This window comes from Prionailurus viverrinus, chromosome A2, assembly GCF_022837055.1.
Source record: "Prionailurus viverrinus isolate Anna chromosome A2, UM_Priviv_1.0, whole genome shotgun sequence".
Classification (NCBI taxonomy): Eukaryota; Metazoa; Chordata; class Mammalia; order Carnivora; family Felidae; genus Prionailurus; species Prionailurus viverrinus.
This window is the reverse complement of record NC_062562.1, coordinates 144621337-144641126: the sequence shown is the minus strand read 5'-3', so window position 1 is coordinate 144641126 and position 19790 is coordinate 144621337. Positions and strand designations below refer to the sequence as shown.

The 19790-nt window shown below is 39.7% G+C and overlaps 1 protein-coding gene across 3 annotated transcripts in view; it reads left to right on the top strand.

The window, feature by feature from the left end:
• The first annotated feature begins 6733 nt into the window (after positions 1 to 6733).
• The window catches only part of ZNF800 (zinc finger protein 800), a 41069-nt gene continuing 28012 nt past the window's right edge, over positions 6734 to 19790 (top strand). For all 3 annotated transcript variants that reach the window (XM_047843298.1, XM_047843293.1, XM_047843290.1), the window contains exons 1-3: positions 6734 to 7384; positions 7862 to 7980; positions 13278 to 13373. In XM_047843298.1, coding sequence (XP_047699254.1) covers positions 7920 to 7980; positions 13278 to 13373 — 157 coding nt within the window. In that variant the 5' untranslated portion in view covers positions 6734 to 7384; positions 7862 to 7919. The remainder of the gene's footprint in view (positions 7385 to 7861; positions 7981 to 13277; positions 13374 to 19790) is intronic.

Below are 19790 nucleotides of genomic sequence, written 5' to 3'. Positions count from 1 at the left end.
AAATCAAATATGTGTATAGAGAAAGAGAAAGAAAACAAATATGAGAAAATATTAAAAATTGATGAACTTTGTATTCTTGCAATTTGTGTCTAAATTTGAAATTATTTCAAAATTAAAACTAAAAAAAATCTAAACATAAAAGCCACCACCCCTCAAAAAAACAAAAACAGAGTCATGAATGGTTTTACAAGATGAATGGTTAATAGTTTCAAGTATCCAGCTGTGTGCTACATATTCTACAGCATTAGTACACAGTATACAATAGGAGTTCCTTTAATTGTCCTTGTATGATTGTTCTCTACATTGGAAATGAGTGTTCTTTTAGGCCAAGGGCCTTACTGAACCAAACTCCTAAAATTGATTTTCCCCACTAATTTTTTCTTATTATATTTATTGCTAATCCAATCACTCAAGCGCATCCAGTAACTTTTAATGGTTGCTTATCATGTGACAGTAGTGTGCTAGATGATGGCAAAACAAAGAGGAGTAAGTTATGGTCTGTGTTCTTGATGAATTCTAAATGATGTGAGAATCAGACATTTAATCAGAATGGTGTACCACAGGAGAAGTAATGTGGAGCAATTATTTATCTGTGGAAACTGGTTTCATGGAAGGAATGACATCCGAAGTGGGTCTTGAAGGAGGAGTAAGAGTTTTCTAGATGGAGAGAAAACATATTTCCAGGCATAAGGAGTAGCATGTGCAAAGGCACAAAACCAGTCCAATAATCGTTTCTAATTTCTGATTTCTAAGTGTAGTTCACAGGCATTGAAACCTAGGTCAGCTACTTTAAAAAATATTTTTATTGTGAAATATTATACACATTCACAAAAATGCATGAAACTATCAGCTTACTGAATTATTATAAAGCAAATATATATGTAATGATCATTGAGGTAAAAATCTATAAAATGGCCAGTAACTCCCAAATTGGTACCCTTTGCCAACCTTCTCCTTCCCCCCAAAGGTAACTACTATTATTTAAAAATTTTTTTAATGTATAAATATTTTTGAGAGAGAGAAACAGAGTGTAAGTGGGTGAGGGGCAGAGAGAGAGGGAGACACAGAATCCAAAGCAGGTTCGAGGCTCTGAGCTGTCAGCGCAGAGCCCAGTGCGGGGCTCGAGCTCAAGAACTGCAAGATCATGACCTGAGCCGAAGTTGGACCCTTAACCAACTGAGCCACTCAGGTGCCCTATACTATTCTATTATTTTAATAGTTACTTTAACAAATGGATATGTGCACACAACTGACACCTCTATCATCTCTCTCTAAAATTCCCTTGTGTCTTACACCCTTTCCCCACCCAGTTTAACTACTTTTTGCTTTGTTGATTTCTGAAAAGGGTGAGAAATACAGTGTGTTTAGAGCATAAAGTTATGAAGTTGTGGGTGGGCCAGGTATAATAATGAGTATTTATTATTATTATATCTGTACTGTATTCCCGATCCTGCTGGGTGCTTTATTCATTAACTGATTTCTCACTACACTGATAATAGCATACACCTGAGGAAACTGAGGCTCAAAAGAGGTTCTCACTAGCCTACAGACACAAAACCCATGAGTGATGGGTAAGGCTAACTAAAATCCAGATTTTTTTGACCCCAAAGTGCATGCAGTTTTCATGCTTCTTGTTAAGATTTGACTCCTTGTAGAAAATTGGCAGTCAAAGGGGTTTTTAATTGGAGAGTAGTACTAGATTTGTTTGGACCACAATTCTGTTGATAGTGTGGAATAATTGAGGGAGAGAGAGATGGCCAGTAGGGAGACCATGGCGGTAGTTATTGCAATGGTTCAGAGATGAGGTTTTAGACTAGAGAATTGGTGGTGCATATGGAGATAGGAAACTGTATTTGCTTGACCTTTCTGAGGTATAACCAATTGTTTATGGTGCTGGGTTAGACACTGGGAATAAGCAAGATAAGAAACCTGTATACAAGTAACTTTCATTACTTTGTATTTGTGCATGTGATCTTCTTTATGACTCCAAGGCTTCTGTCTTGAGAGCCTAAATGGACAGGATGTTGATTAAAATTTGGAAGAGGAAGAGCAGTTTGGTGAGAAGTTCGGTTTTGGTCTTGTTAATTTTGAGATGCTGGGGGAAATTTAGATGGTCTGTCTCCTGGGTAGTTAAGAGTTTAGAGAGGCTCCAGGGACAGGTCTGACCTGGAGAGAAAATTTTAGTAATAATTAGCATATATGTAACTTGAAGCATAGGACCTGGACTCATACCTATATTTAAATCTTGGCTCAGACACTAATTATCTGTTTCTCTTTATGTAAAATGGGATAATATCTAACCCAGGATCTTTGTTAAGGATTCAGTGAAAAACTAGAAAGCACTTAGCACATTGTCTGAGTTCAAAGAGTGACAAAATTGTCATTAGCTATTATTATTAGATTACAACACAGACTTATAAACAAACTCCATTATAACAAAAAGCAGTTTTTAAAAATGGGATTCACTTAAATGTTATCTGAAACGCATTTGAATGGCAGACTTGTCAAGGATGGTTTGGTGCCCACGAGGCAGCATGGTGCATGCATTATGCCACCTGGCTAGCGAGACCTAAGTGTGCATTAGTGCCAGGAATGAAAGATACAAGTCCATGTCAGAGACTTTCTGGTAGGCGACTTATCTCCAGGGCAGCAACCCAGGTATAAATAATCTACTCCTTCCTCTCCTTAAAATAAACATCTTAGGGGCGCCTGGGTGGCGCAGTCGGTTAAGCGTCCGACTTCAGCCAGGTCACGATCTCGCGGTCCGGGAGTTCGAGCCCCGCGTCGGGCTCTGGGCTGATGGCTCAGAGCCTGGAGCCTGTTTCCGATTCTGTGTCTCCCTCTCTCTCTGCCCCTCCCCCGTTCATGCTCTGTCTCTCTCTGTCCCCAAAATGAATGAACGTTGAAAAAAAAAATTAAAAAAAAAATAAACATCTTAGGAAAAGCATTATCTTCTTTTTTCATATTATGTTGCTGGCCCAACACTTAGGTGTTAAATTCTATATAGTTGATAATCAATTGTTTAATATTCCTTCCTCCAAATCAATTTTTCCATGACTCTTCTTAAACTTAGTCTCTATTTTGGCTCAAATGTTTATTTTTGAGAGAGAGAGAGACAGAGGGGCAGAGAGAGAAGGAATCACAGAATCTGAAGCAGGCTCCAGGCTCTGAGCTGTCAGCACAGAGCCTGACGCGGGGCTCGAACTCACGGACCGTGAGATCATGACCTGAGCTGAAGTCGGACGCTTAACCGACTGAGCCACCCAGGTACCCCTTGTGTTGCTATTCTTAAAGGAATCATACAGCATTAAAAAAATTCAGCAGCTTTAGCTAGTATCATTCTTGAAATGATCTGTGAGTTATACAAAGATCTTCACAATAATTCTCCCATTCCTATATGCATGTCCTTTTGAAATGGGACTTTGCTGTTCTTCCCATCAAGAGGGGACTCTCTGCTGTCCTTTTGATCTACTTTGACTAATAGAATGTGGTAGAAGTGAGATCATGTAACTTCTGCAAGAGGTCTTATAGCTTCCTGTTTGTACCTGCCTGACATGCTGCCTACATATGAAGAAGCCCAGGCCAATCTCGAGGAAGAAAGGCTACGGGGTAAGTACAGACAATAATCAATACCAACAACCAGTCAGGAGTGTGCCCAGTTAAGATGCCAGATGACTATATGCATGATCCCAGACAAGGCCAGTCGAAATCACTGATCTATAGAATTGAGAGTACATAAAATGGTTTTAAAGAACTATTTCTAGGGTGGTTTCATATGCAGTAATAATGTGTACATGTGTGTGTGGATTTATGGTAGAATTTTCCTGACTTGAAGATGAGACAATAATTTTATTTTATTTTATTTTATTTTTAATTTTTTTTTCAATGTTTATTTTATTTTTGGGACAGAGAGAGACAGAGCATGAACGGGGGAGGGGCAGAGAGAGAGAGGGAGACACAGAATCGGAAACAGGCTCCAGGCTCTGAGCCATCACCCCAGAGCCTGACGCGGGGCTCGAACTCACGGACCGCGAGATCGTGACCTGGTTGAAGTCGGACGCTTAACCAGCTGCGCCACCCAGGCGCCCAAGACAATAATTTTAAACCATAAAATGGTCTTGGGTTAATCATTGGTATGTGCTTCCAGACTTTAGAGATCAAAAAGTTCCGTAAAGCTGTAATAATGTGTCACGTAGGTTGTTGCAGTGAACAAGGAAAGGGGAAGACAGATAATTTTTCTGGGATGATTTGTGCAGAGTTGTTTTAGAGGTAGGATGATAATTCTAGACGTCCAAAGTCTAAGCTCTAGAGCCCTGTGAAATTTCAATTAAATTCTTGTGATTTAGCAACTCCATTTCCACTTCATAAACTTGTACATAGCATTTTAATACATTTCACAACTGACAGGATCTACTGGCTCATCTTTCACATACAGTGTGATCCAAAAATGGCTATGATGTGGAGGGGCGCCTGGGTGGCTCAGTCAGTTAAACGTCCAACTCTTGATTTCAGCTCAGGTCATGATCTCCTGGTTTATGAGTTTGAGCCCCACATCAGGCTCTGCACTGACCTCATGGAGCCTGCCTAGGATTCACTGCTCCCTCTCTCTCTGCCACTCCCCGCTTGCTCTCTTGGGAATAAACATTAAAAAAAAAATGGCTATGATATAGTGTAGGCAACACAGAATAGGCAATACAGCATAAAGGCTAAGGTCATGAATTTCAGAGCCATACTGCTTGGGTTCAAATGCTGGCTCAGTTGTCTGTCAGCTGTATGTTTTTGCCTCAGTTTCCCTACCTGTAGAATGAAAGGATAACAAATCTCATTGAATTGTTGATAGGATTAAATGAGTTATTCGCGAGCTTAATACACTAATAAATGTTGGATACTAGTATTGTTACAGAAGGCTCTGTTGCTGTTACCTTCAGCAAATCAGTTAATCTCTGTTTTCTCACTTACAAAATAAGGTTTACAAGATAATTTCCATGGTTTCTTTTTATATTTAAAATTCTATAATTCAGTGTTCAATCTTTTACCCAGTGTTCAATATTTTACCCACACAAACATTCCAATGGTGTCCATAATTCTAATTTCTCAAAAATTGTTTAAAATTTATTCTATTAGCAAGCAGTTTTGGGGACCCTCTAGCACCAGGGTTACCCTCTAGGTTACTCAGGAAGCTAACCATTCTTTACTCATATGTGGTCAGCAAACATTTAGAACTCACATATCTGAAGCAGTGACTTTTCAGGTTTATGGCAACTTAAAATTGTATATTCATTTTTTAACTTGTGCTAAGTGTGCTTATAAAAGTAGGAAAAGATCCTCTGAAAATGAAAATATTTCACCTTAAATTTTACCAAAGAACTCCAATGTTAAAAATTACTGTTCAGGTGTCACATTTTTTTTCGATACGCTTAAGTATACTGGATACAGTTAAATATTACACAAAATGATTTTTATTGGCTGCATAACAAACACCCTCACATGGACGTACCATAATTTCTTTTACATATAAGTTGTGGCATTACATTTTAGTTTGACGTTGTGTGATGCTTCTTGACAATGGCACAGAAAAAAATGATCCAACATAACACTCATGTGACTGGTGTGTAAATGTACAGTACCTGGAATTCCTTTAAAAAGGTGGATCGCTTTCCTTCCTTTTCCTGTCACCCGTATAATCAAGCTGCCACAATCGTTCAAGACCTATGCAGATGCTCCGTTCAGTTTTTTTACAATAACAAGTTTATCAATTAATTACTGGACCGACCACAAACTTTCCTATGCATTTTGAAAACAGATTTCGGCCACAGTTTGCTCTTCCAAAATACACACTGAGCCTACCTACTGCTAAACTGCTCTTTCAGGACCCAGCAACCCGACAATTTCGGCGCGAGGAGCTAACAATGCGAATGGGCTTTTTTCTCCCTTAAAATTTCCCGACCGTCGGTGGACACGTATTTGCTTGGAGAACCAGAATTCCGTTCTGGGCGGTGAGAAGGCAGCCTCTCCTGCCCCAAGAGATTCCGCCACACGGGTTTGCGGAATTTGACAGACGACCTCGATCTTCGGGGATTTTCCGAGCAGGACGCGGGCGCCGAAGAGGAGGGAAAGTGCATACTGCCCATGTGACGCACCTTCGCCTTCAGGTCGCAGAAGCGCAGTGCCGCTGCAGTCCATGCCGATCCTCCACCACTAGTTTTCCTCCCAAAGACCTGATGAAAACCACGGAGTTCTGGGAGGCACGCCTCGAAAATTGTTGGTTTTTCTTTTTTTAAAAATCGGCTTTTACCATTTTATAAGTGTGCTGACAATCTTTTCGGAGTCACCACTACTTACGGCTCACCCATTTGCCAACCTTTCCCTACAGTTCATTCCCGTGCTTTTCCAACCCTCCCAGGTTTGGTTCCATTCAAAGGAGAAAAGCGAGAGCAACAGTTTGGTCGCCCATCAGCCCGTCCGTCTCCCGGGCACAAACGACCCGGGGCTTCGGCTCTCCGTCGGCCCGCAAGAGGACGCGCGTACGAGGGGCCGGCCCGGGACACCGGTCGCGGCCCGAGGGCCACCGGCCAAGGTTCCCTCGCCTGGCCCGGCCGCGGCGCGTAGCCTCCCCACAGGCCCGGGCGCCCGGCCGGGCGCATGCGCGCGGCGCTCCCGGGCGTGCCGGCCACACTCCCCCCACCCACTCGGAGAGCTTGTCACTTCCTGCCCTCGCCCCATCTCCGTCCGGGGTCAGTCAGTCGCTCCCTGTCGCTGCGGGAGTCTCTGCTTCCCCCTTCCTACCCGCTCCGCGGCGGTAGCTCAGGCTCTTCGGGGAGGGGGAGACGGAGAGAGAGAGAGAGACTGACTTAATAAAGTTTCCTGAAACAACAACTACTACCAAAAAAGGCCCAAGGTGGGGGGGACCCCCATTCTTCCCCGCCCTCTCCAAAAGCCTGAGGGACCGTTGCAGGTGGAGCGGCGCTGGGGGGAGCCGGGCTCCGGCGGCAGCCGTTGCCCCGGCGAGGGGCACCCAGGTCCTGCCCGCTGTGGTTCCGGCTCCTTCGGTGGCGGCTGCGGCTTCTGCGGGGCGGTTCCTCCTGTCAACTGCCTGCGCCCGCGCGCCACCCGCCCGCCCAGCTCCACAGCGCGGAGGGACGCCGTGAGCCGCCGCCTCCGTCGCCGTCGCCTCGGGCCGCGGAGGGACGTGGTGAGCTGTGGCGCTTCCGCGTCAGCGCCGGCGGGGACTCTTTGGGAGCGCGTCGGGCCCGAACCCCGGTTCCCTTCGCGTGGTCCGCCGAGGCTGCGCCAGGTGGGGCCCGAAGCCGCCTCCCACGCCAGGCTGTCCCCGCGGCTGCCCGGCCTGCCTTCCTTCCTTCCGCCTGCCCGCCCTAGGAGTTAAGTAAGTTGGGCGCACTTGGTTATGGGGACGGGGGCTCCGCCGGAGAGACCCCAACGCACGTGCGTGGCGGGAGAGCGCGGCGAGGGCCGGCCTCCGGCGGGAGTCGCACCTCGGCCGCCCCTGTCGCCGCGCCCGCCGCCCCGCGGGCCCCGGCGCCGGCCGTGCCCGCCGCGCTCCGCGCCTCCGTCTCCGCGCGCGCCCGCCCGGGCCGGCGAGGCCGCTGCCGCCCGCGCAGCCGGCCAGGCCCTCGCCTTGCGCTGCGCGCCCCGGGCTGCGTTTCCGGGTAGGGCGGTGAACCTGTGCGGGAGTTTGGGCTGGAGAAGCCTTCGTGCATGTTTCTTTTTCAGCTCTAGAGGAAGGTGCGGGTCCGTGGAGGGAAAACGGAGCGCGCGGGTGGAGGGAACGTATCTGGAAAATAGAACCAGAGCCCCCCCAGGAAGTTCAGGCTGAGTGACGGGTTTGTGCTTCTTTCAACAGCCAAGCCGCAATGAAGAGCTTCTTACAGTGAAAGGAAAGTAGGTCTCGCCCACTGAAAATGCCTTTAAGGGACAAATACTGTCAGACTGACCACCATCATCACGGATGCTGTGAACCAGGTATACTCCTTTCTTCTCCAGTTACTTTGCCCTCCGTCAGGGTCACTTTGCCTTGTGTTTCCTTCCTGCCCAAGAAGTCATTGCTAAGGAAGCAGGCTATAATTTTCCCCAGCATAAAACTAGTTATGAAACTAAAAGCTTGTACAAACAAGAGGTTTCCCCTGCTTGATCCCTTAAAAAGTACTGCAAGTGTCACCTTAAATCTTTTCCACAAGATCAATCACTCAGTCCCTTTTCCTGCTTTCAAGGCAGCCTGCAGTTAGTAGTACACCCCCTTGCCCTTTGAATGTTTCAAACTGAAGAGAAAGGAGAAAATAGGTAATAGAATGCTAGCATTTGTCTTCGTGAAAGTGGATTCATTTAAACTTTGAAAGTTAAAGTTTCTCATGCGTTTTTATCAGGGAATAGCGGTTAGAGCCAAAAAATGAGTTTAGTTTGGGCTAAAAAGTTTGTTAAACTCAACTTGTTGGAAGAATCCACTTTTTGCTCACTGCAGCCTTTAAAAATTTTTTTGGACAGAACACAGTGTATGGCAGAATAAAAAAAGCTGATTTTTTAAGGTAGAATACATAAGTGTTTTTACTTAGGGATCCATAAGGATAGTGTACTCAGTGGAACTGTTTTTAGTTGGATTTATGGAATGAAAAAGTTCCTTTTTTGAGTCTCATGAAGAATATTAGAAAACTTTGATAAATGGAGCATATAAACTGTTAAGTTTTTCTAGTTATTAGAAGTTTGATGTGTTTTGTCACAAACATAGAGGTACAACTTACAAGGGAATCATTGAATACATATGTGACCAGACCAGACAGAGGCTATTCTAGTTTAAAGGCAGGTGTTTATCATTATTTTTGACCTAAAAGGTATTAGAACTTTTTACACTTGTGCTTGTTTTTTTGTTGGAGTATTTTAACTGCTCCAGTGTACTTGGTCCTATATCACAGTAGACTTCATTTCAAGTAGTGAACTTTTTTTTTTTTTTTTTTTTTTTTCTCAACGTTTATTTATTTTTGGGACAGAGAGAGACAGAGCATGAATGGGGGAGGGGCAGAGAGAGAGGGAGACACAGAATCGGAAACAGGCTCCAGGCTCCGAGCCATCAGCCCGGAGCCTGACGCGGGGCTCTAACTCACGGACCGCGAGATTGCGACCTGGTTGAAGTCGGACGCTTACCCGACTGCGCCACCCAGGCGCCCCAAGTAGTGAACTTTTTTGACTAATGGGAAAAAAATGGTAGTGGTAAAGAGGAAGAACTCCCATTTTCAGAAAACTTTGGTACACATGAGAATAAAATTTGCTGTGACCCATCCCCCCCACTGGCTTGCTGGAAATCAGTAATAACTTACTTCTGCTAATAAAATAGTCCCAGGATGGGACCCAGTTTCTGTTCGACTGTCCCTGACCTATGTGATTTTCGGCACCCCTCCATACTGCATATTTTGTGTGTCATTTATGTTTTACTAAATATTGGAGTTTGCTAGTTTTGAAGTAGAAGGCTGTGAATGCCTTTTATAATTGTGTTCTACTGACCTTTTATTCTAGTTTTGGGGGTTTTTGTTTTTGTTTTTGTTTTTTGTGGTTTTTTTTTTGAAAACATTTCGAGTCATTTAAGTTGAATTAGTTAATGAAATCATTTTGTTAAAGCTTCTTATTTAGGAAGAAGTTTGTGTGTTCATTTTGTTTCTTTATTTCTTTGACAAGTTATTATTGAGCACCTGTTAGGTGCTAGGTACTGTCCAAGGCAATGGGGATGTAAGTGGCGAACAAAACAGATAAGGTCATTCCCTTATAGAACTTTTGAGTGGGAAGAGATGGATATAAAGTAAATAAGATAATTTGTGGCTGTACCTTATTTAGTGTATTCTGATAATTAAAGTTTCCTAGAGACTCCAGTGTCTTTTTAAAGATGTTTTTCACAGTTGAACTTTTTAATATGTATTGGAACCTCTTTGCTTTTTCTCCCTCATTAACAAATCATCTAAGTTGCATTAATTTTAAAAGTTAAACTTTCTTCTGTGAGAAACTTTTTCAGTGACCAGGTCAAAAGTAGTTAGTGTCTCTTTGCTTTCTTAGCTAGAATTAAACACTTTCCAAAGACTACTTTGGTGGAAAGCTAAAAGTTTGTTAACCTGTAGAGTAGTTAATTGTCATTATTTCAGAGGAAGTTATGTGCTGAGTGGGAGGATATTTCCAGTACCAAGAGGAATATGTTATGATGTGATAGTTTTTGAAAGAAGATGCCTTCAGTTGGAGGGAAGAAGATAATATGGTGTTTGAGAAATTCTTCTAATGGCCAATTACCAGAGGTCTATTCTCTTGAATTATGAATGGGGGTGGGGGTGGAGGTGGGGGAGGGTTCCTGGATGAGAGCACTGTGTTCCTGAGGAGGCCTTGAGAGGATGGTCAATTCGTAGTGAAGGGTGGTGTTATAAGCCTGTCAGTGTATGTGAAGTACTTTTTTAGTTATGTTTTAAGAATGTTCCTGACGGAAATTTTCAAACATTCAGAAGTAGAGAGAATGGTATAAGGAACCTGATATAACCGACACACAACTCCCATCAGTTATTAATACATGGACAATATCTTTTCGTCATGTATTCTCCCCTTCTCTGCAGTTCCCTTCTCCACCCTCCAGCTACTTCCCTGTGCTCTATTGTTTGTAAGTAAATGCCAGACGAACGATCTTTTAAAGCACTCGTTTTAAGCTAGGAGAGACTGTTGCAAAAGTAGGTATTTGATTCTGGGGAATGTGTTCTTGGAAGGATGTAAAGACAGATGTTAACTTCTGAGTGTTTGGGTGTTTTGATTGGAGGGTGATGATGGTTTTTTTCCTAATGGTCATGTAAACTGATCATGGGAGGGATGATGGGATATATGAAAGGAAACTTTTATAAAGTACTAATATATAAATTTTTTTAGGGTTTAGAGCGTATTTTCAAGTGAAGAAGTTTTTTGTTTGTTTTGTTTTGTTTTTTTACAATGGGAACTACACAGATCTGTATATTAAAGTGGATGTATCTGGATAAGTAAGCTAACCCTGGGGTTCTTACACACATGTTGATGTGTCTCGTGGTAGCAGTGTTCTGAAGGTGATTAGGTAACAAAATTTTACTCTGGCTTTGAAATCAGATGTTGTCATGTGGAAGTGGAAGATGATGTATTATAGAAAGTTTTCTGGAGCATTTTTAAATGAGGAAAGGGGACTCTCAGGACGACGAGTTATCATTTTTTCCCTTTATCCCTTCCTTATTCATTACTGTTTTTTTATTGTCCCTTTCTAGATTTCTTGTCACTTATAGAGCCAAGCCTTGATGCTTTTGATTCTTTACAACTATAAAATTTTTACCCTCTTTTTGTAGTTAACTACTATTTTTTTGTAAACTTTTGTCACATGTTATAATGTACAAATAGTGAAAAGATATCCATCTAATCCCAATAAATGGTATCATCGATTTATTTACAGACTTCTGCTATTGTATCTTTAAGGGGTTGAATTCTCTTCTTAGATTTTGGAGACAATTTTTCAGTTTTTTGTGTCAGAAAGCAGTTGATTTGTACATGATGATGTTGGTTGTGGTGGTGGTGATAGAACATTTATTGAGCACTTACTATAACATAGGCTTTGTTTTAACCAGTTAACTAGTTTACTTGCATTAACTCATTTAATCCTCATACAACCCTGTGATTTGGGTACTTTTATTATCCCCATTTTAGAGATGAAAAAGAGATCAGAGAGTTTAATTTGCCTTAGTTGAAAAAAAAATTTGGTGCAGTAAGTCCAAGTCTAGAGTTGGACTACCAATTGGTAGAACACTACCAATATCAGTGTTCTCAGAGTGAATTGTGGGTGACTCATTTAAAATACTCCTAGAGTATCTCTTAAAATTGGGAAAGTGTACTTAATAAAATCACTTAGTCCTGAGACATAGTCCCTCCTGTTTGGTGACCACTGAGCACCAGACTTGAAGACTTAAAGAGAATCTAAGGCTGTGTGTATATACTGAGCACAGCAAGCTTTAGCCCCCTTACCAGAAAGCTAAATGCTGTCCAAGACCAGGTCCTGAAGCAGTAGCAGCACACATCATTGTTTTCCCTCTTAATTTTCCCACAGACTGGACGATCCTGGGTTTAAGATGGTAATAGTTGAGTAGAACATTATAACATATTGAAAAAAGAGTTAATTAAAGTGGCTGGTTTTTTGTACCACAGTCATGTCTTTATTTGGTATCTGATGGGAAAACTCAGTTTTCCTTCTCAGTTACTTTTTATCATAATCTAATTTATTACATAATTACACTGTGAACCTGAGAATTTTGGAAGAGACCTTTGTATATGAAAATGAAAAAATTTATTTTTAAAGTGGAAATATTATTTTTACTCATTATAGAAATGTGTTTTTTCTAGCATGCACTCTTCTAAAAGCCCAGGCAGGCTCTGAAGCACTAGTGAAGTATGAGGCAGAAAGTGAAAATCACCCCTGTAAAACCCGCCGACAGAACCCTTGTTTTGTTGGTATCCCACCAGACTTTTTGTGTTTATATTAATGTCTGTACATACACACATGTACGTTAAACTTCTTTCTGTATTTATTGAAATACACATTAATATGAGTGAGATCATATTCCACAACCTGTTTTTGTTGCTTAATCTATTACTGACGTTCTTTGTTGTTAGTATATGTAGATCTAGCTCATGCTTTCTAACAGCCATGAAGGATTCCATTGTAGGGATATTTCATAGTTTATTTAGTCTGGTTCCTGTTGAGAGACTTTTAAATTTGAATTTTTTTCTGAATTATTTACAGCGCTACAGAGTGCTGCAGTGAACATTTTTGAACATCTATCATTGTGCACTTCACTAGTTCTTTCCTTAGGCAGTGGTTTTTGAGTTTTGCTCTCATAATTGCCTGTACATTTGTACTAGATTGTCCAGAGGGTTTTGGAATGGTTTATGAGATGTGGCTAGGCCATGATTGCCCTAGAATTTTGGTTAAATACAGTAGTTCTTCTTCAAGGGGAATAAAAAGGCAGACATGACAAATAGGTACTAAGTAATACCAAAATAGTAAATCTTTGTGTTTGAAGCCTTACATAGCTTTAATTTAGCCTTGAATTGAGGGTAATTTTATTTTTTCGCATTATTTCATTTTGCCTTACAAAGATGCTGGTGAAATATATACAAACAAGTGTGATTATCGTTAACATGATTGTAGCAAACCATTGTTTTACTTTAATAGTAAATGATTTAAATAACCCTTTTTTTGTGGGGATTGGGGTGGGTGTTTGTCTTCCATGTAGTTTATATCCTGGAACCTGGAGATGCTCCTTTGTTACAGCAACCACTACAGACATCCAAATCTGGTATTCAGCAAATAATTGAGTGCTTTCGATCAGGTATGAATGTTTTAGGATGTATTTTTCAACCTTCACATCGTAGTTAAAAACTACCTAGAAATCCTTAGAATTATTTTTTTTTAAATATTAAAATGTATACATTGGTTTTATAGAATACTTTTAATTGCCATGTTTTAAAAAAGTGGATGAATATTGACTTGATCTGGATTCTTTTTCAGTACTATGTATTATATATTAATATGGAAATACGCTTGTTTATTATAAAGAAATATATGTGGTATTTTTATTGGTAAAGTGCCTCTTAATGATTTATTTTTATTTTTTGGCATATTCTTTATAAACTCTCAAAGGTGAATTCTACTGGGTCTTTAAAAGCATTGGCAGAGTAGACTGTTTATTCACAGCGTCTGAGATGTCACTTATCTTAGATTAATTACTTTATCATCACTCTTTATGTGACTCCCCTTCTTTGGCCTAACCCTGGAGTTTCAATATCTTAAATAGAGCACAAGATAGGAAAAATACTTACTCCAGCCCTGGGATCTTCGGATGCAAGTGTTTAGCTTTTCTTTCTATTAGATTATTATAGTAATTGCATGTATAATAAGGGTACTTGTGCAGGTGCAATCCAATGCTTTAAAATAGTTGTTGCTTACTACATATACATAATTGAGAACTGTCAGAACTGTGTTATCAGTAAGATCTTAGGTTGCTCTGATTCTTATAATCCACTTATCCACCTTTTGTAGATTTGGCTTCTTTGACGTCGTAGACTGTTGAGTTAGATATAAATAAGCAGACACACATGATTGATGGGACACCTAACTGATGGAAACTTGGAAGATTAGAATATCTTTTGTTATCATTCTAAAGCTTACTATTTTAATGAAAAATTTCTAAGATTCAAAGGAAAAGATAATTTATATGTAATAACTTGTTTTGTGTTAATAAATTCTTTGAGGTGCTTGCTTTTAAGTCATTGTAAAGAGAAGTGGCATCTATTTGTTTTATTTTAGGATCTAAGAAATAGATTGTTCCTTAATCTAAAATAAAAAAGGTTTTCTGACTTCATAATATCTATTTCTTGGACTTTTCATCTATAGTCCTCATGGCATTGCTTTTATTTATATTTAATTTAGTTAAGTATTGAGTGTATACACATGCCTTGCTCATGTTGGATGGTGGTAAACCTATTTAGGTTTACCTAAATAGGTGGTAAACCTACTTAAAGATGTTTTTTGTTTTTTTTTACTTTTGATAGTTGCCCTTCATTAACAGAAGTAACTGATGAGTCAGATTTTCCTTTAGTAAAGACAACTACAATTTTACTTATTAGGAGCCGTATTTATAATATATTTCTGGCGTAACAGGAGAATGGTTAGTTTTTGTAGTATAAGAGTTTTTGTTAGCTACTTTTAATAGAGAAATAATTCTTTTGCACTTTCTCCTGGAAATGAAGATAATAGCTTTTCACATTTAGTTATATTCTTTGCTGTAGGTTTTTAAAATCCAGAATTTACAGAGAAAGACAAATCCCATATGATTTCACTAATATGTGGAATTAAAGAAACAAAACAGATGAACTGTGGGGGGCCAGGGAAGAGAAGAGAGGGAAACAAACCACAAGAGGTTCTTAATGGTAGAGAACAAACTGAGGGTCGATGAAAGGAGGTGAGTGGGAGGTTGGCTAGATGGGTGATGGGTACTAAGGAGGGCACTTGTTGTGATGAGTGCTGGGTATTGAATTCGAGTGATAAATCACTGAATTCTACTCCTGAAACCAATATTGCACTCTATGTTAGGTAAATAAAATTTGAATAAAATTTAAAAATCCAGAATTTGAAATTAATAAGGTTATTTTATACTACTTCAGTTTATTAAATAAGAATTGGTTCATTCATAAATGCTTTGTCTTGTAAAATATCCCTTTCCAAGAAGATCCTGTTTAGAATCTGTGTTTAACTGTGGAAGGTAAATATTTAAAAATGAAATTGTTTTCTTTTGCACTGTGGTCATATCTGTTTTCTGTGTTTGCTATTTCTTTACAATCAGAGCTAAAGAAAAGGGTCCGTGAAATGGGTAAAATGTTTTTTTAAAATGTCCCCAGCAGATTTGCCTTCTGAGTTATGTTTTATTTAGGCAAATTTTGAAAGTACTATAAATTTAAGGTACCCGCTAATTTAAATTAGAAGTGATTTAGAAATATGCTTAGCGATACAAAGAAACTAACTCTGTATTTAAAAAAAGAGATTTTTTTTTTTACTTCGTTAACGCGTCTCAGTACTAAGCAATTTTAATTTCCTCAGGATCGTAATCTCTCACATATCTGTGTAATCGAAAATCTACTAAGATAGCTCTTTAGCACTGAAGTATCCAGGTCCTGGCTGACTGAAACTTGGGGTGGATAGAATGGAAGCTTGGCCCGCATGACTTAGGGACCAAGATCCATTCTCACCCTGTAAGTTCCTCCTGGTTCCATTCTACTCCCAACCACACCTTCAGTGACTCATTTCTTTCTAGGCTCTTTCCTTTACAGCTGGGTCACACACATTGCATTTAAAGAACCATCTGAAGTCCATGCTTTTGCTCTTGTTAACCTATAGAAACTAAATCAGGTTGGGTATTAGTAATGTCTTAGAATATCTAGCTTAATCTTTAAGCTCAGTTAGTTGTCTTCAGCTACTGTATCATCTCTAAGTGACTCACCTTCTTCAGCCTACACTGGACTGTCTATGATCTGATATGAATTCCTACCCAAGCTGGAAGTTCATAAAAGGCTGAGGAAGGAGTTCTCTCATTTTTCAAGTCCACAGCCCCCTGTGTGCTATACTGACTGCTTGATCAGGTTTGACTTGTTCTCTTTGCCTCACACTTCAGTTTTTGCTTTGGACTGTTTTGCTGGCTTTAAGTTATCCTTCTTGACCTCTAATATCTCTTTATTTCTGGCTGCTTCACTTGTAAATTAATTTGAGTAGATTTTTTTTTTTTTTGGAATTAAGTAATATTCCTATATTGGAATAAATAATGTTACTAGATTAAGTCATAAATGCCTGTGGTTTAAAAAAATAATGAAGTACAAAAGGATATAAAAAATATAAAAATGAGTCTCTTTGCTCAGGCAACCATTGCTACATGGTTTGTGTGTTTTCTTCCAAGGCTGTCTATACATATAGCCCTCATTTTCCCCCCCGGTATGAGTAATAGCTGACTCTGCGCCCTGTTATGTATTTTTGCTTTAACAGTACATTTCACTGTTGTTTGACATCTGTTCGTAGAGAGATGCCTTATTATTTTAGGCTGCCTATTTTGCTCCAGACTATAGATTTTCTACTCTGAAATCCCTAATGGTTGGGTGACTTTGAGACATACTGTTTGCTCTGAATCCTTGGCTTCTGGTACTGCCTTGACTGGGCCCTGCCTTTTGCCTGAGTGCTGCCTTAGCTGTGTTGGTTCTTCTAGGATCAATCTGTGTGACTTGGCATCCTCAAATTTCCTCCTTTCTATTAACACTTTTAGCTTCCTTCCTTCCTGATCTCTCTCCCCAAACTGAAGCAGAATTTTAAGTAACAGCAACAACAACAAAAAGATGTACTTGCATGAGACGTTTATTAAAATTGATTTGATTGAGCTTAATAGTCTTTTTTAGTCTCTCAGCCTTCTGCTAGAGGCAAAGGAGCTATTGAATATCCTAAGGGTAGAAACAGAAAAATGGAGAGAAAAGAGAATGATAATTATTTAGTTTGGTATTCAAAACTGGTCTTTAATATGAAGTTGATACCTTTTTTTGAATCCTTGTAATATATAATATTGAAAAAAGAGGTAATATATAATATCGTAGAAAAAAGATTCTGCCTATAGAATACAGTACTGTGCAAGGAAGGGCATCTTTTCTGAATCTTAGGGAGGAGTAAATTGTGGTGAAAAATGAGAATTAGCTTTTGTGATATTTGCTATTGCCATTATCATCTTAAGTTTAGGTTTGGTCATTTAACTTCTTAGAAGAGTTTGTTTTGTTTTGTTTTTGTACTATTTAAAGCAACATTACTTGTATTTAGTGTAAGCTGTGACTGGATGGTGATGCCTCCCTCAGTCCTGACTCTGCAAACAAAAACTTAGCTTGGAAGTATGATTTATCATAGATACATAAGAGAGTGCCATGGATTTTGTTTTTGTTTTTTGGTTGTTACATAACAACTGTAGGAAATTTAAAATCAGACTAGATATTTTTTTGGATGAATAAGAAAGGTGTAGATTTATTTGTTTGATTTGTTGTTCTTACATTCTTCTTCAAAGCATATCATCTGGGGCTGTGTTCCTAGGAGAGCAGTCATTTATATTAGTTTGGAAATTTCTTAAGGGCACAGATCAGATCCTTCACTTTCCAGTGAATAGCATTGTGACCTAATATTTAATAGGTGTTCAGTAAATGTTTGTTATACTAAACTAAAAGATTCACCAAGTAGGCACTAGAATAATTTTATTCTACTTATGAATTTACTGTAGTGTGTGGCAGTGTTCCATAATTAACCTAGTAATTTTTTTTTAACCAGCTGGTTTTAAGATAATAATTAAAATTTTCGTAAGTTTTCCCTGTTTTTTACCTTCGAGAACTTTTGTTAAGAGAAGATCAGCTAGAAATTTCCTTTGTATACCGGCCTTGAAAATCAGTTTTGACACAAATTATGGATTTGCTTGCAGTGTTGAGATGATACTGTGTTTAAACAGTCATGCTAAAAAAGATTGAGCTCATGTGTGAATCATCAATAAAGCAAACAGTATACCACTTAAAAATAATTATTGCTACAATTTAGGGACGCCTGGTGGCTCAGTTGGTTGAGTGTCCAGCTCTTGATTTTTTTTTTTTTTTTTTTTTTTTTTTTTAAATTTTTTTTTTTTTTTTCAACGTTTATCTATCTTTGGGACAGAGAGAGACAGAGCATGAACGGGGGAGGAGCAGAGAGAGGGAGACACAGAATCCGAAACAGGCTCCAGGCTCCGAGCCATCAGCCCAGAGCCTGACGCGGGGCTCGAACTCCCGGACCGCGAGATCGTGACCTGGCTGAAGTCGGACGCTCAACCGACTGCGCCACCCAGGCGCCCCATCCAGCTCTTGATTTTGGCTCAGCTCATGATCTCACAGATTGTGCCCTGCATCAGGCTCTGCGCTGACAGTGCCCAGCCTGCTTGGGATTCTCTCTGTCCCCCCCCTCTCTCTCTGCTCCTCCTCCACGTGCGTGCATATGCACACATGCTCTCTCTCATAAAATAAATACATAAACATTTAAAAATCCATTATTGCCACAATTTAAAATTGTCATTGACCAACATATTCATATATTAAGAAAAAAATGAAAGCTTATCTTTCTAGCACAGAAGAGTTATAATTAATATCACATCATGTAAGGTGAGTGCAATCTACCCTACTGTAAAACTGAATACTGATTTCTTTTGAAAAAATCTTGTAAACATTTTTCTCAGTACATACAGAATATTTGACATTAAGGAATAGCACATGACTAAATCCTTGATGAGGTTTAAGTAATTTTTATGAGCACCTATTATGAGAATCTGAAATATTCACTAATTAGCTAATTTCTAGGCATCAAAAACTTACCCTTTGGAGGGCTGGTTTTTTGGAAGGATACTGATTAATGATCTATGTAAGCAGTAAATAGTGCATCCTAAGATAGTTTTTAAAACCTGAGGCAAGAAAAAGTTATTAATATCGGAAAAGGAATAATTAGGAGTAAGATACCCTGGCTCTTCCTGAATCAAGAGCTGTGGAAGAACTTTATGTTGCTGTTTAGATGACCATGTCTATTGTTGTCTCAGGTGGTAGAAAGTTTTAGCTATTGACAGAGGCAGAGTTGATTGGCTGTGCCTAATTGTTAGTGAGCAAAGCAATAAGAAAATAGTAGCTGATTAGACCATTATGACCGCATGGGAAAAACAATAAAACCTTAAATGGCAACTGCTAACTTAGGGAAAAACTTCTGTTGTCTGTATTTATGGAATGGATGACCTCTTATTTTTCTCATTTGTAAAATGTAGAAGTTGAATTAGAAACTCTTTGAGGTCTAGGGGCGCCTGGGTGGCTCAGTCAGTTGAGCGTCTGACTTTGGCTCAGGTCATGACCTCACGTTCATGGTGAAGTTCAAGCCCTACGGGTTCTGTACCTACAGCTCAGAGCCTGGAGCCTGCTTTGGATTCCTTGTCTCCCTCTCTCTTTGCCCCTCCCCTGCTCATGCTCTGTCTCTCAAAAAATAAAATGAAACATTAAAAAAAAAAAATCTTTGAAGTCTCTTGACTTCCCAGTCACCTTTACAATAGGCTAAAAGAAAGTTTAATTTATAGAGAAGGTTTTCTTTAACATAGAGTTCTCCAATATGTCATTTGACAAACATCAGTCAGGCATGGTTCTGAGGGCTGGGAATACAGTGGGAAGAATAAAGATAC